Consider the following 17,449-nt stretch of genomic DNA (forward strand, 5'->3'; position numbering starts at 1 on the left):
TTAAGACATCATTCATTTCTATTTGATATCAATTACAAAGAGAGAGACATGTGGTTTCCCCAAAGCTACAGCTTCATTATAGCCAATATTTTGCCCTGTTAAAATTTATTTCATCATGTACGGTATGCTGATTATATAATAAATTTAATTTTAAGGTTTCTTCACTGCTTTTGCTGCATCTGGATAACACTGCTCCTCTATATATTATATTATATTATTTCAATAATAAAACTCATGTGACCAACATATCTTTTTATTTATACCTTTTAACTTGACTTGTTACATTTATGATGCAGGGAAAAGTGAACTGCAATGTCTTCTGGGCCCTGAAATTAAACAGTGTGAAGAATAGTTCATAACACTGATCAGGACAATCATACACTAAAACTGTGGCGTCGTTGCTTCATTCATGTTTTATTTGATACCGTAAGAGAGCTTCTCTGCATGTGCGTAAGGGAAGTTAAAAGAAGTCAAACACTGTACTGCCATCTTTCAAGTGGAAAGGAGGCTAACCAAAACAGGGGAGGAAAAGGAAGCACTAACGGTTGTTCAGCCTGCCACTCAGTCTACTGATTGATACCCAAAGGTGCTTTTTCAAGAGGCAAATGGACTTTCTGTTTTTTCTTTGAAGACGTTTTGGCTTCTTCAATGAGAAGTGAAACATCTTCAAAGAAAAACCAGAAAGTCCAGTTGCCTCTTGAAAAAGCACCTTTAGGACACCCATGACCTGGATGACTCAGAATCTCCATAGATACTGATTGATACAAACATCCATTTCATGGTTCCTGGTTGAGAGAGTAAGCATAACACAGTTGTATTAACAAAACTACTTTTGTGGAGTCTTTTGTGCTCCATGAGCTTTTGGGTGATGATGAATCTTACTCAAAAGCAAAAAACCTGCTTTTGTTTTGAAGCCATTTTTTTGCAACCTGATGGGCTCTTATTCAATTGTTCCCTGATCTTGCATCTATTCAAGCTCGGAGAGGACTCAAGCCAAAGAAGGAGGCTGTTTTGTTTTTATTTTAGACCAGGGATCTCCAACCTTGGCAACTTTAAGACTTGTGGACTTCAATTCCTCAGCCAGCGAAGCAATCTATGAAATTAAAAATAAGTGATAAAGCTCAGTAGCATTGAATGGAAAATAAAGCAGCCATTCCCAATATAATACTTTTCCAATCACAGATCAGAGAATGTTGATACAGATCATGGAAGCACTGAACTTTTTTTGTAAAGTTTTTTATTTTTTCCTTTCAAATTCATTCATAGATATACATTCTTAGAATTGCTATTTAACATCTGTCTATTTATCATAGTCTCCATACTCATTCACACACACACACACACACACACACACACACACACACACACACACACAAAATACAGTTTGGGTCAATTTCTTGCCACCCTGTGCCTCCATCTGAACCACTGAACTTTGAAGGCACTGATTATGAGAATCTGTTTAGCATTACAGATGGTCTAGCTCAGGGGTCTCCAACCTTGGCAACTTTACGACTTCAACTCCCAGAATTCCTCAGCCAGCCATGCCGAAGTCCACAAGCGCATGCTGGCTGAGGAATTCTGGGAGTTGGAGTCCACAAGTCGTAAAATTGCCAAGGTTTGGAGACCCTTTAAAACCATTTCCAGAAACGTCAAAGCCTCTTGTCAAGATGAAACGCAACTGGGAGGAGCAAGAGAGGGCGGGATCAATGACGTCGAGAGGGCGGGGAAAAGAAAAAGCGACCTTTCCAAAAGAAGAAACAGCTCAGCCGCTGGGCTGGAATTCGGCTTTGGAACCAATGAACAGCCGCCGATGACGATCAGGGGGCGGGAGAAGCTTCGGGAAGTTCCTGAAGCCGGAAAGACATCCATTACATTAAGGAGTCGCTTTTGCTCTCCGCTCGGTTCAGCTGCTTTCCGTCTCTCTCTCTCTCTCTCTCAGTCTTTTGCGTGCCTTCGTCTTGCTTCCTTCTCCGCCCAACATGGACCCCGTTGGTGTCGCTGCTGTCATCCCTGCTGCTGCTGAAGCGAGCCCCAGTCCAGCCTGGCCTCAAAGCAAGGTGCGCGGGGGGGGGGGGGGGAGGGCAGGACGGGTGCGTGATCCGGGACTTTCCCGAATCTGGATTTGGTTGAGGGAATCCCATGTATTGGCATCTCTCCCGGAAGAGAGAGCAACGGCCGTCTTAAACGCGTGAACGTTTGACGCGAACTGTTGGCCGGGCCGAAACGGTGACGTCTGTAGCCTTTGTGCCTGTGAGGGGCCGCTGTGTTTCTCCACCGGGTTGCTTAAGGCTCCAGCCTCAGCCAGCCGAAAACGTTGGCTTTGATTCCCGAAGATGGAGGACCTGATTCTTTAGGCCCCGCTGGCTTCGGGGTTTCCCTCTTCCTTGTTGGACCCGCAGGGAGGCCATCTTTCTCTGTTCGAGCTCTCTGCCTCTTCGCAGTTGATTAATAACCGGATATTCAACAGGTGCAGCTTAGCCTAGTATAAAGGTTACCATCTTTTCTGTCACCTTAAGGCTCCCAAAGGTAGAATAGGATAGAATAGAATAGAATAGAATAGAATAGAATAGAATAGAATAGAATAGAAAATAGAATAGAATAAAGTAGAATAGAATAATAGAAAAGAAAATAGAATAGAATAATAGAATAGAATAGAATATAGAATAGAATAGAAAATGGAATAGAATATAATTCTTTATTAGCCAAGTGTGATTGGACACACAAGGAATTTGTCTTTGGTGCATATACTCTCTACACAAAGTAAAAATAAAATAGAATACATTTATCAAGAATCATAAGATACAACTCTTAGTGATAGTCATAGGTTACTAATAAGCAATCAAATTATACTGGGAAACAAAACTATAAATTTTAAAGATACAAGCAACATGGCTATAGTCATAAGTGGAAAGAGATTGGTACTAGGAAGGAAGAGAAGATTAGTAATACAGTCTTAGGTAATTTGACAGTGTTGTGGGAATTCATTGTTTAGCAGAATAATGGCATGGGGGGGGGGGACTGTCCTTGTGTCTAGTTGTTCTGGTGTGCAGTGCCCTATAGTGTCATTTTGAGGGTAGAAGTTGAAACAATGTAAGTCCAGAATGTGAGGGGTCTGTAGTTATTTTCACAGCCCTCTTATTGGTATCTTTCTATTTTACTCTTGGTAATAATAAAAGCATTATCATCTCAGGGAAGACAAATCCTAACATTCCCAGTGGCCACCAGGAAATCTGAGTTGGCCTTGTAAGATTTTTTCCCCCTCTAATTCTGAGCTCATTTGGGGCTTTCTTATCCCAGTTTTATGGGAAGTGGGGATAACAAGTAGATTGTATCTAGAATGTCACAGTAATATCTAAAGGGCTTGAATTATAAACATCCTTAAGCCTTTACTTCACTTTTACTGTCAATATATCACAAAAAATAGAAACAGAGAAAGAAACATTGATGCGGTTTTAAATTGGAGGAAAAGTGGATATAAAGAGAAGAACCATACCCTTTGTGGTATTTCGAATCTCATCCCACTACTTCAGTAACTTACTTTTAAATAAAAACATAATCTTTGAGATAATGGGCTAAGATGTATATTTTCAAAGAAAATTAGATTTCTAATCTTTTTCTTTAGCAGTGCATTCAGGTTTTTGAAAGGTTTAAAATTAATAAGCACCAAGAAATCAACTATTTGGCTTATAAATAATTGATAACCCTGGACGACAAAGAGTTTGCTTTCTGAACACTTTTGGATATAACTTACAGAATTTTGGCTTCTAATCACGAAACTAACCTGTAATTTAATTTATTACATGCTGTTTTATAGAAATCTTCTGGTTTTGCAATTTCTTCTTAGATATATTTCAAATTTACTATTTTTTGCTTGCGTTATAAGATGATTTGTTTAGCTCATGCATGTCCAGGCATGCAGTCAGCATATTGCATAACATTTCTGAATCTGGTACAATTTGGGCATGTCTAGGCATGCTGAGGCTGTATGGATGCTGCCTGGAAATGCAATAAAAGCAGCTCGCAAGCACATGTGCTACTCATTTTGTTGATATCAATTTCCATGTATTTTGATGCAATTGTTTGAAGCCATAGCATCGTCTATGTACATGTAATTTACGTAACAAGTAAACAGTTATAGATGTGCGAGAGGATGATTGGCAATGGCAGAAATGTCTCAACAATGTTGAACAGCCGTGATACGTTCTGGTACATTTGTGGTCAGTACATGCGTAAGCCTGAAAGACGCACCACAACTGAAGTTCTTAAAAAAGCGTATGAACTATACTTTGGTTGTGAGATTGATAATCAAGACAAGGTCTGAGTTCCCCACATTTGTGCAGCATGTCAGAAACATTATGCAATTAAATACATTATGGTCATTAAAAGTTAATTTCATATTTTGCAAAATCCCAATGTTATACATTCATTCTGAATTTATGTGTTCAGTTTTAAGGGGTCTATCATAAACACCAAAAGTTTTTCAAGAAGCAAAATTTTTGAAAAAAAAAACATCCAGTGTAATTTATATTCTGAAGAAGCAATAGTGGCAAAATAAATATTTTTCTTAATTGTCGGGCTTCTTTGTTACATATGAAAAGTTGTAGAGAAATGTGTGTTGTGGAATCACTGGCTGAAGGAGAGGGAGTCCCTCTACAGGAAGTAAAGAGATGTTCTATTTTTCAGGGAAGGAATAGTCTATTGTCAAAACCATAGGTCTATAGTCACGGTTTCCCAAGGGAAGGCAGATATTCTGGTGAGATTCTTACAATATAGTTAATCAACAATAAAATGTCTGTTTGGGACTATTCCTGGTGATGGGCATGGTTGCTTGTACCTGACATTGTATCTTCTGTTGATCAATGCAATGTTTTGTCTTTGCAGTGCCCATGGGGAACTCCTGAAAACACTACAATATCATGTTCTCTTGCTGATGTCATGAGTGAACAGCTAGCTAAAGAGCTGCAGTTGAAAGAAGAAAGTGCTTCTTTTCCAAAAGTAGTATCGTAAGTTGAATAGATTTTCATGTCTGTATGGTACTTATATGTAATTGGCACAATACTTGCAATTTTATATGCTCTTTCTTGTAAGTCTGTTTTAAATACTTGAAATGTCTAAATAAATGATTTAAAACAGACTTACAAGACAGAGCTTATAAAATATATAGCAAGTCAGATAGGGATATATAGTAATATATAGCAAGTCAGATAGGGAAGATGGCCACCTGAGTTCTTTTATCTAGCACAATAGTTTTCTAAAAGGAGAAAGCTCTTTCTGCTCTCTTAACAAAACCCGTACACAGTATGAACACTATCACTTCATTCTCTTTAAATAGAGAACAATTTCAAGTATGCAACAACATGTAGGAAGAAAGACATCATCTATTACAATTTTTAATTTATATCACAGGAAACTCAGTTGCATATGAAAGACCTACTAGAAATGGCCTACATTTTTTCCATTGAATGAATATAACCTGGACTGCTGATCCTTAGCCCTGCAAAATTCCTGCCCACCATTTATTTAACCTTCTGGTAGAGACAAAGACTTCAAAATAGCTCATTGTGGGAAAAGATCTTGCAAATGTAATTGCTTCCTGTATTTGGGGGCAGTTTCACTCTGATAGTCTACCTTGCCATTCTTTGTAGTAGTCCAAATGTCGTTAATATTTCATGGAGTATAGTAGTATTCCTGAGTATATTCATGCTGTTCGAAATTTAAATTCTTCACCTAAGGTTACGAAAGAAGCTACTCTATCCTTTGATTTTGTATTAATGGCTCCTATTCAACAATATCCATAGAAATAACAAATCTGAGTTGGTATTGCTTTGTCGCTCTTAATGGTTTATTTTGTCTTATTACACCCAGGATTATTGATAGACCCTTTGTTAGTGGAGAAAATGTTGATACTTCCAGTGACCTTATGCTGGCACAAATGATGCAAATGGAATTTGATAGAGAATATGATGCCCAACTTCGGCGTGAAGAAAAGAAGTTCAACGGCGATAGCAAAGGTGACCTCAAATGTGTCATAACTCCTTTGTTAGAATAAAGTTGATTTCTCATTCATCTTTGTCTTAATCTTCAAAAAACAAAGGTGGTAGAATTCATTTTAAATGACATACGTTTGTTTTTGCTTCTCAAGTATCCATATCTTTTGAGAATTACCGAAAAGTGCATCCTTTTGAAGACAGTGACAGTTCAGAAGATGAGGTTGACTGGCAGGATACTCGTCATGATCCCTACAAAGCAGGTAGTTTGTGGAATCAAAATGTTTCAAGGAATCTCATGATTAACAAAGATTTTTAGATTTTGGAAATAAGGTCTTGGGATGATTGTGTTATCTACGTGATTGCTTAATAAAAAGTAAGCAGTGAAACATCCATGTTTTATTAATACTTGAATATTTGATTAGCATACATTGTAAAGTATAAATTATTATGACCTAAGCAAAAGGCAAATTCTTGATCCACAGGGTTTGGTCTACATTTATAATGAGAGGAAGGAAGGAAAACAGGGATAAATTTAATTTGTAAAGACTAGAGGACCAATCAGGCTTCTCAGAAGAAGAGAGCAGATTTTAAAGATCTGTGCTGTGCGTTGCTTTAAAGGGCTGTGCGTTGCTTAGCAAAATTTGTTAAGTGTTCTGTAGTGTGTAGTGACAAAAATAGCTTACTTGAAAGTTTTCTTATTTAAATATAAAGCTGAATCAGACTTTCTCAAGGGGAACAGCTGCCTAAGCATAGTGTCATTGGGATTTCAGAGCACAGAAGAATGTGTAAACTATGGCTAAAGGGTAACATACTACTTGCTTTGGAGATACTGTATATTTAAATGTAATGTTCTGCTTATTTATAGATAAACCTACAACTACTCCAAAAAAGGGCTTTATAGGAAAAGGAAAAGATATAACCACAAAGCATGATGAAGTTATATGTGGACGAAAGAACACAGCGCGGATGGAGAATGTAAGTTCTCATCTAAACAAATAACTATTCTGTTACTGCAGCCATTGTGAAGGGAGTATTCACCTTCTTAGCCCCTTATTTAAGAGAGGTTCTTACAATGATTTAGAACTATCAGTAGTATGAATTCCTGCTCTCATAATGTACAAAAAAGACAAGAAACCAAATTTATATATTAGCTCTTAAAATTAGAAACTTGCCTAATTAGTTGAGATATTCTGTTAAAATGTTGGCATGGGTAGAGACAGTCAAAAATTGGTTCTGTTTCAGCAACAAGAATAAAAATAAGTTGATTTTTACACTCATGCAGTCTGGATTGATTATTTGTATTTATATTTGTTTCCTACTTTTCCACCCAAAGAATATTTGAAGGAACTAACCACCACCACTATACTAAAATAAGTATAGATAAAAAATTGAAAATATGATTTAAAACTTAGACATATAAGGTAATAAATAATTAAAATGATTGAAAAAAAATTAGAGATTTCAGTTTTGACGTCTTTTCTAATTGTGGAGAGAATAAGGCTCAATTGCACTTAAGAATTAGTGCATTTGAGCAGTGCAATGAAGGCAGAGCATGTATACGCATGAGTTTTCTGCATGTGACCAATGGATGACTATAAACCAAAATACCTTCAAAAAGAGCTTCTACTACTGGTTCCCTTCTGTCTATAGGTTCATAATCAGAAAGGTCGCCCCTTAGACAGTAACACTAGTGTCTTTTTCCAAAATTTAATTTAATTTTTAAATTTAAAATTGAATGGGTAAATAGGGAGCATACCTAGAGATATTTAATCTCAGTAATTTCAGTTATTCAACTCAGAATATATCAGCATGTAGATCCATTTTTATTTAAAATAACGATGAAATCTAGTTGCTTATTAATTTACATCTTCGTTTTCAGTTTGGACCAGAATTTCAAGTTGGTGATGGAATTGGCATGGATTTAAAATTATCCAATCATGTCTTCAATGCCTTAAAGCGGCATGCATACTCTGAGGAACGCCGGAGTGCCAGGCTCCATGAGAAGAAGGAACATTCTACTGCGGTGCGTCTTGGTGACTCGATCAAATGAAATAGTTTTATATTTCCCTAATGACTCTAATCAAATCAAAGAGTTATCAAATGGATAGTTTGGTAAAGCAAAGGGTTTACAGATAATTAAGTTTACATGAAGGACTTAAGAATTCAATAATAGAAGAATGGCATCGTTATCATAAATTTGGTGGTCCCTCAGAGGTCATGTAATCCAACCCTTGTTTGGTAGGGGAGCTGCTAAAATATTTCAAACAGATGCTATCCAGACTCTTAGAAAAACTCCAGTGAAGGGGTATATGCATCTCGCTACTCTTGTGTTTCCTCCTTTATCGCCAGATTCTTGGTCTCAGACCTTAGTGCATTACATGCAGCATTCACCATTCTTTTGCTTTTTCACTAGTTTAATGCACTTCTAGTGAGAGTCTTCGTCATATGTATCCATATGGGTAAAATCATTAATTTAGGTAACACAGTCTGTGTTTGAGGAATAACACCATCTACAGGGCCAGTGGTTTACTTCCAGGATCCTGTTCTCTTATATGCCATGGCCCAACTGGAAAAATTGAAGAAAACATAGTTGCACTCTCCCATAGTCTTTGGAATTCCATTCAAAACCTTCTTTGGCATTTTTGCTTGTTCCCACATCTGTCATTAAAAGACATAGTTATCAGACTTTCTATCAATCCTGGATACAAACATCTGAAAGACATTTCACTTCCCATGATGTCATATCAAGTCTGCACATTACAGCTTTGGTTCCTGTCAGTAGGGAATTGCCCACTATCACAACACAACTCTTTCTATGATCTTGAGACACTGATCAAAATAGTTTTCATTTTTGGCACGCCTGTAAATTAAAAGAACCTTTTCTTATTTGAACTGGTCAGCAAATTTAAGAAAACCTCTATTTGCAAAATAATTGTCCTGGGTCAATAACAAGATGTCCATTTTTTTCTTGTGTAGGAAAAAGCTGTAGATCCTAAAACCCGTCTGCTTCTGTACAAGATGGTCAATTCTGGATTGCTTGATACCATCACTGGATGCATAAGTACAGGAAAAGAGTCTGTGGTGTTCCATGCATATGGAGGAAGGTATATTGTGGTATTGATAATCCATAAAAATAAAAATTATTTTAGAGCAGTGCAGTATTTCAAATACCGTATATACTTGAGTATAAGCCGAATTTTTCAGCCCACTTTTATACTCCAGTGAACAAAAAAAAAAATGTGGCTCTTTAAACATTTTAATGCGGCTCTTCTGTGTGCCGGGCGCCCGCTTCCCTCCCTCCTCTCGGGCTTCGGAGGGAAGCTTCTGCAAAACCCCGGCGAGTGACAAGTCTCCCAGGCTGTAATTTGCCGAGCTGTACGCGCGCGCCTGTTTTCCACGGCGTGGAGCAGCGGCGAGATTCTGGGCGGCGAGCGATGATTCCGGGGGCCATCAGTGGGGGGGGGGGCAGGGTCCCCCCTCATGTTCCTCATCTTCCCGGATGGCCCCTGGAATCATCGCTCGCCACGCAGAATCTCGCCGCTGCTCCACACCGTGGAAAACAGGCGCGTGCGCACAGCTCGGCAAATTAAAGCCTGGGAGACTTGTTGTCACTCGCCTTTGCAGAAGCTTCCCTCCGAAGCGTTCCGAGGGAGGGCTGTAAACTTCCCTCTGAAGTCTTGGGATGTTCTGAGGAGCCCCCCAAGGCAAAACGCCGCTGCCAGGTAGTTAAAAGTACGTCTCTGATTCGTCTCTGTCAGTCTCTCTCTGATTCCCTCTCTCTCTCCCTCTCTCTGTTCCTCTGTCTGTCTGTCTCACTCACACACACACACTTTTAGCAATTTTATTGTTATCTACCTGTATTTTTATTTTTGAAATTTACCGTGAGCTGCTGCATTTCCCAGCCTCGGCTTATACTCGAGTCAATAACTTTTTCCAGTTTTTTGGGGTAAAATTAGGGGTCTCGGCTTATACTCGAGTCGGCTTATACTCAAGTATATACGGTAATAAGTGCAGGGGAACTATCTTGCTCCCAGTCCTTTGTGTAATGATTGAGAAAGGTATTTTATTCAATGGAATGCTAAGAAAAATCCATTATTTATATCTTTACATTTAAAGGTGCTTTTTCAAGAGGCAATTGGACTTTCTGGTTTTACTTTGAAGACATTTTTCTTCTCATATAAGAAGCGAAACCTCTTCAAAGAAAAACCAGAAAGTCCAGTTGCCTCTTGAAAAAGCACCTTTGGGGCAATCATAACCTGGATGATTGAGAATCTCCATAGACTTTAAATTTAAACTACCTCTAAAAGTAGCATACGATAATGTGGCAGGAATCTCATATTTCAAAGATATGTGATAGAATATTGACATATTTGAATAATACAAATATTCCAGTCATCTGTTTTTGATTTGCAACTTTTAAAGAATGAGTTTGTATGACATGTGTCTAAACTCAGTGCTTTGTTTTTTTCTAAAGTTTGGATGAAGAAATCAAATCAGTTCCTTCAGAATGTGCTATAAAAGTGTTTAAAACTACTCTTAATGAATTTAAGAATCGTGAAAAGTATATCAAGGATGAATACAGATTTAGAGAACGTTTTAGCAAACTGAATCCACGAAAAATTATCCGCATGTGGGCTGAAAAAGAAATGCACAACTTAACAAGGTACAGAAATGGATATAGATATATATATATATATATAAATATGATATATAGGATTTTTTCATTCACACATTACTGTTTGGGAATATATGGTTAATACTTGATTGGTTTTACTGTTGTGTCAGATATTAATTCTATAATACTATGACAGTAACCATTATTTTATCTTTTAATTCTACTAATGTATTTTGGGATTCAGAAATTTATGAAACCTAACTGATTATAGCCCATCAATCAATAAGTATCAAAAGGATTTTTTAAAGATATGAGTTGCTTTTACAACCTACACTAATTCCTGAATAAAATTAATTACCACAGGGGTTTTCAAATAAGATCCCCCCCCAAATAATTGAATTTATTCCACCAAATCTCAGGCATTACAGGAAGGAGTTTGGCTGCAATTCTGTTTTGCCTGTACAATTCATATCAGCCTTGCCTAGGTGAAATGGGGGTCCTGTTGAAACGGACTCTTTGCTCCCCACTTTGTCTGAGCAAGCCAGTTGTAGGTTGCTCAGAACAGATTTTGACAGTGCCTGCACAAATTGTATTGGCTATTCCATTTCCTCTTGTTTAAATTGCCCTTGATCTCTTGGGGAGTTGGAGCTCTCAGTTTGAGAAACCCTAAATTATGTTAAAGATAATGGACTGAATTCATAATTAGACATTCATCAATATACTAATGTTGTTTTTCTTCTTGATAGAATGCAGAAGGCAGGCATTCCTTGTCCACAAGTCGTCAGCCTAAAAAAGCATGTCTTAGTCATGTCTTTCATTGGTCAGGATCAAGTCCCAGCTCCTAAACTAAAAGAAGTAAAACTCAGCAGTGAAGATATGAAAAATGCCTACTATCAAGTACTTCATGTAAGATCACTGTTATGTGAAAATAGATCCATGGTTATGGAAGCAAGCTTCTGCTTGCAGAGAGATATTTTCTTCCTTTTCTTCCATTTTATACCTCATGCACGTGCAAGCAAATTCATTTCCGAGAATCTTCTTAACACTGTGGGGCATCTGATGGGAGAGGCAGAATCCATTATATCAGTGGTGTCTCTTTGGCTTATAGATGAATACCCCGTCTTACAAAGTCTTTCTCAATTACAGAAAGTTCTGACAGAGATATGTTACAATGATGATGAATAATAGGCATAGATGCAGAATTTGAGGTAAAGGAAGTACTCAATGAACTAGGATAATGAAAAGCATTCAAATGGAAAGCACTCAATTTTGCAACACTGGGGCAACATTGTCCACTGGAAGAGCTACTTAAAAAGATATCATAGGTTGTGTGTTGTACATGAACAGACAGACAGCAGGTCTTCTAGGAATGTTGGCAAAAATGGTTTTGCGCAAACCTGCAGAGACAATCTGGAAAATCCAAGCAGCTACATATCAGATTTTCCTCTTCCCAAGGCCTCAGTACTTTCTGGAGATGTTAAGAGGCCTCGGGAAGGGTCTGCAGCTACCTCAACTGGACATACTTTGTCAGCAAAGGGACAAGAAGCAAGACTCAGCAGGGTGGAGCGGCAAAGGCAGTGGACTGGAAGGCCTGAGGTGTTGTAAAGGGTCATCAGCTGTCTTGACTGAGCGCACTTCATCAACATGGGTGAAAGAAGAGTTAGCTGAAGGTGTTACAGGTGCAAATTGGGCTGCAAAATAGCAGGGGTGGTAAGAGTGCAAGGCAGCCAAAAGAAGTGATGGAGGGGAATAAGTGGGGAGAGTTGAAGCACACATTGCAGTCATGGATACAGGTGGGATGTCAAGCATGGAAATTTTGATTACATGAACCTGGGGATGCTTCAATAGTCATAATTTCAGGGACTGGTGGTATTGTTAAGTAGCATTTGTTTAGCACTGTCGTAACTTTGGTCACTGAATGAATGTTTGTTAAACAGGACTACCTCTACCAAAGCATTTCTTAGAATGCTCTCTACAGTTCTAGGGCAATCTATGAAATTAAAAATAAATGATAAAGCTCAGCAGCATTGAATGGAAAATAAAGCAGTCTTTCCCAATATAATGCTTTTCCAATCACAGATCAGAGAATGTTGATACAGGTCATGGAACCACTGAACTTTGAAGGCACTGGTTATGGGAATCTGTTTAGAATTAAGGTGGTCTAGCTAGTAGGAGCTGGCTTTTGGAGAAAATGAGTAGGGTACTTTTAAATATATGTTGGAAATAGAAAGTTAAACTAATTGCAAGTCAGGTGAGATTGACTGAGTCAGTGTCAACTCTTAGCAACCACATAGGTTGTTCCAAGATGATATAATTGGGATGAATATTCTGAGCATTATTATTTCGCTACATTTTCTTTTTGAAAAATAGTTATCTTCAAAATTCTTTCACACCCCGCATTTCTCTTTAGAACAAATAGTCCTTGCCTTAGCACCTCAATGAAGCCCAAAATTTCCATTGGCTGCAGTTTTAAATGAGTTTTGCCCCATTTTAGGATCTTTCTTGGCACAGTTAAGGGAATCACTGCAGTTATTAAGTTATAATTGTTATTATAACTTAATAACAATTATTAAGTGATGATTGTAAAGTGAATTTGGCTTCCCCATTGACTTGCCTTGTCAGAAGGTTGTAAAGGGTGATCCCATGACCCCAGGACACTGCAACCATAGTACATACATGTCATTTGCTAAACATTCAAAATTGATCACATGACCATGGGTGCTGCAACGGTCGTAAGTGTGAAAAACGGTCAAGTCACTTTTTTCAGTGCCATTGTAACTTTGGTCACAAAATTAATGGCTGTTAAGTCAAGGACTACCTCTTTCTGTATGTCATATCATTTATGACATGTACTGTGTTGCACTGCGCTGTATTATACTATCCTGAGTTATAATGTATTATACGGTATTTGATTTGTATAGCCACCCATCTCAACAAGTAACTCTGGGCGTTATACATCAGGGAAGATAAAAACAAATGTAAATAATTAAAATAATATAAAATAAATAAGTGTATGTGTGTGTATATAAATATATAAATATAATTAAGTAGAACTGTTAACCATGGATGTTAATACAGCCATGTTCTGTAATGTTTCTTGGCTGTATTGAATTGAAGACAGAGAGACAGAGACAGACAGGCAGACAGACCAGACAGACAGACATATATAGATAATAAGACTACTGACATTTTTATTTGTGTTACATTCCAAAAATATTATTTGTTGTTTTCTTCCAGATGATGCAACAGTTATATAAGGAATGTAATTTAGTGCATGCTGACCTGAGTGAGTACAACATGCTGTGGCATAAAGGACAGGTAAGCTAATTTTAAATAGAAGATGATAAATTTGAAATAGCCCTATTTGTATTTTTCTTGGCATACTCAAGCTGTAATTGTTTTTTTGCAGGTCTGGTTAATTGATGTCAGTCAATCTGTGGATCCAAGACATCCCCATGCACTTCAATTCCTGTTCAGAGATTGTAGGAATGTTTCACAAGTAAGATTTCTGCCTATCTCAGTCTTCAGTAAACGGACCTGTAGAACTGCGTTAGAATAGTTAGTGTATGAAACAAGCAAAAATACTGAGTTATATGGAAAAGCTTCGGAACCCCTGGTCAAATTGTATATTTTAGTGAATCCCTCTCTGTACAAACAGACACAACTTTTGTGTACATATAATTAGGCACAAGATCTTTCTGAAAATTCAAATTTATACTTATTTTGTTGTTCGGTTTACAGGTTTCAGCTAAGAAAATAGTGCATATGGCAAGTGTAAACTTTTGGACACCCTTTCATTCTAGTCAGGAGTAAAAGTGTCCAAACATTTCTTGTAACCAGTTAAAAATATTTGTAACCTTGCTTTTGGAACTTTTCTCACACTTTTTGGCACAATTGTTTTTTAATTAAAAATATTCTTAGATTTTCTTCCATACATTGCATGTTTGAAGTATCTGCGTAGATTATCTATAGCCGTGATGGCAAATCTATGGCACGGGAGCCCTCTGTGGGCACACGTGCCATCGCCAGCTGCTCTTCTGGTTTCCAGCACGCAATTTGCATGTTCAGCTTAAGAACTATTATTGCAAAGTCATACATTCATAAACAGTTACATACTAGAAAGCTTACATGTCTGGGTACCTAATTTTTTTAAAACTTTTATTAAAAGTTCTTTCAGAAAAGTGGTGTGCCAGATGTACTCAATGAGCGAGAACTCTTCAATGCTGTTTCAGAATTAAACATTGCAGCTGAAAATGAGGTGGATTTTTTAGCCCAGGTAAGAGTATTTTGCTTGCTTGTTTTTAATTAAGGATTACTTTTTATGAACAAGAATTTACTCTAGTTTGCTAGTAAGTTCTGTGCTTGTTTAAGAAGATAAAGAATCTAAAATATAATTTGGAATAATTCAGGAGAAACAGTAACAGTCTGGAAAGTAATTTCAGACTCAAAGTATTGTGCTGTTATCTGCCTCAGCAATACCAAGCACTTCTGAAGAAGACAAGATGACAAAAGCCAATGTCAATAATTCTTATGGCTTTTTTTTTGAACAAATGGTTCCTTGTAACAATAAAATTAACTTTATTGCAATTTAATATAGTGTTTGGAATTTGAATATTTGAGGTGATAGGGATGAAAAATACTGTTATAATCCTTTAGAAAATCAACAGATATCAGTAGCTTTTTAATGTAATAACTTGAATCCAAACCAGTGGTGGGATATGGACGGTACACCCCGGTACAGGCATATTGGTGCCTGCTGGGAGCACCAGGTACCGTTCTGGTACGGTGCTCTGGAGAGCCTGCCCACCCGTCCGCTCTCCTTACTTCTATTTGAGCTGACCTGGGCATTTGCGCATGCGGCATACGGCACCTGCGCAACACTCCTCCAAGCAGCTGGAGTGTGGCGGGCGGTGGGTACGCATGCGCACGCTGCACGCGTGCACTTGGTGGGCACCCGGTCCCATTGCAGCGTACCGGTTGCAACGGGAGCCAGAACCCATCACTGATCCAAGCATATACTTTATACGTTCAATTTAGTACTAACTTATTTAGAACAGAAAACCTTTCTACCATATCAGAAACTGCTTTACAGACATTTCTGCTTCAATAATAATTTCCATGTAGTGGAGAAGATAGAAAGTTGCTTTTTGAGAAAGCAAAAAGTTCTTCTGGTACAAATGAATTAATTATGTGCTGTTTTTAAAATGTACCTAATCCTTCAGGTGAGAGCATCAGCTGAATTATCAGAGTGCTGAAGCAAGCATTTCCTGAAGTGTAAAATTAAAAAATTATAAACCTGTTTTCTTCACATGCAATAGATATTGTCTGGTTTTGCCAAGAAGAAAGATGCTAATTTATGAGCATAGTAACTATTGTCACTGAGACAAGAAGTTAATTCAGCAGAATTCAGTTTATGTTTGTGTATTGTATGAATTGTGGTAATGTGATAAAGTATAATCTTCATTTGTAATTTGATAATAAACACCGAAAACACAAATTCAACAAAACAGTTTCAAATTGTGGAAGTGCTACACAATTCTTCATCTTTACATATGTCTTCTTTACAGATTGAAACTTTGGAGAAGATTAATGAAGATCATGTAGAAAACCATGGGAAAAAAACTTTTTTATTTACACATGGCGATGGGGACCCACCAATACTTTATAAAGAATAGCACTTTGCATTGATCTGAATTTTTTTTTTGGTATCTAAATTTTAGAGCAGTGATTAAAAGTCAACTGCCAAAGGCAATGGGGTACAGTATGCTCAGATGATGTAAATGAAACATTCAGGGAATATACACTGGTGTTTTGATGTATTTTAGAAAAGTCCACAATTAGTCCATTGGAACTTCATTGCATACCTTTGTAACAATGAAAATAATTTCATTTTCTGTTAAATCAGATTTTCAGTTACAAAGCATGTGTGATATAAGTAAGATTTCAAAACAATGTAATACTTTCAGATTTAAACAAAGTATTACACATATGAAGGTAAGAAAGATAGATGGTCTTTTCCTTGCCTCCATTGTTTCTTGTTCTTAAATAGTGGTATATTTTGAGATACTGAAAATATGTTTCAGGTTCTACCTGACATTACATTATTATCAAAAGTGTATTATTTTTACAAGGACTTAGCATGGAAAAATTCTTAATATTTAACAAACGAAACCTATATTAAACACTAAAAACACTTCAAAACATTTCTATAATTTTTATACACAGTATAAAGAAAATTAGCCTACAATTTGACTTTAAATTTTAGGTAGAATATAGTTCTTCAGAAAGGTGTTATTAGATCATAGTAACAAATATTTAATCTTTTATTACTTAAAATAGTGCTTCAGTGGAAGATAGTTCAATACCTTTAAACAAATCTGAATTATGTGAAATGAGTAGAAAATACACTGAATTCATTGAACTTTTCATGTGTAATATGGTATGACATAGTTTGTACAACCACTTAAAAATAAACCAGCAGAACCAAGTCTGTTTTATCATATTTCTCAGAATGCTGCCTACTTCATATTTATATGCACAGAGAGCATATAAATTCTCTTGAGAGAATGACATTTGGATTCATTCGTCATAAAAATTGTCCTTATGGGCTATATGTATAAGTGAAAGAATTCCCAAGAACTGCATTTGTACTTTTTAGAGAAATTATTTCTTTCTTGCAGTGAAATTACACTTAACTAGATGAGAATTATTTTAGAAGGCCAGTATAAAGTGAGACAAGTCACTGATACAGGTTTCTTTTTTAAATGTGTCCTCCTTTATGTTAAGTTGATGTATGACATTCATATAATGTTATGGGAGTAAAAATAAAAGACATCAGATTGTG

At 37.0% G+C, this 17,449-nt stretch overlaps 1 protein-coding gene across 1 annotated transcript; it reads left to right on the forward strand.

Moving 5' to 3' along the window:
• Nucleotides 1–1,767: 1,767 nt before the first annotated feature.
• RIOK3 (RIO kinase 3) lies at nucleotides 1,768–17,449 on the forward strand. Its single transcript, XM_081950282.1, has 13 exons — nucleotides 1,768–2,057; nucleotides 4,882–5,003; nucleotides 5,866–6,011; nucleotides 6,143–6,250; nucleotides 6,856–6,965; nucleotides 7,870–8,013; nucleotides 8,967–9,094; nucleotides 10,465–10,653; nucleotides 11,352–11,511; nucleotides 13,843–13,923; nucleotides 14,015–14,104; nucleotides 14,774–14,881; nucleotides 16,173–17,449. Exons 1-13 carry the CDS (start codon nucleotides 1,980–1,982, stop codon nucleotides 16,278–16,280), a joined length of 1,572 nt encoding a protein of 523 aa, XP_081806408.1. The 5' UTR covers nucleotides 1,768–1,979; the 3' UTR covers nucleotides 16,281–17,449.

The sequence above is a fragment of the Natrix helvetica genome (genome assembly GCF_964273705.1).
Source record: "Natrix helvetica genome assembly, chromosome: 4".
NCBI lineage: Eukaryota > Metazoa > Chordata > Lepidosauria > Squamata > Natricidae > Natrix > Natrix helvetica.

Excerpts from the sequence above, each read along its gene's own strand:
- RIOK3 (XM_081950282.1), top strand. The coding sequence starts at position 1,980 with ATGGACCCCGTTGGTGTCGCTGCTGTCATCCCTGCTGCTGCTGAAGCG. Across the intron at positions 5,004-5,865 it reads TCTTTTCCAAAAGTAGTATC|GATTATTGATAGACCCTTTG; the intron begins GTAAGTTGAATA and ends TATTACACCCAG. Across the intron at positions 14,105-14,773 it reads ATTGTAGGAATGTTTCACAA|TTCTTTCAGAAAAGTGGTGT; the intron begins GTAAGATTTCTG and ends TTTTATTAAAAG.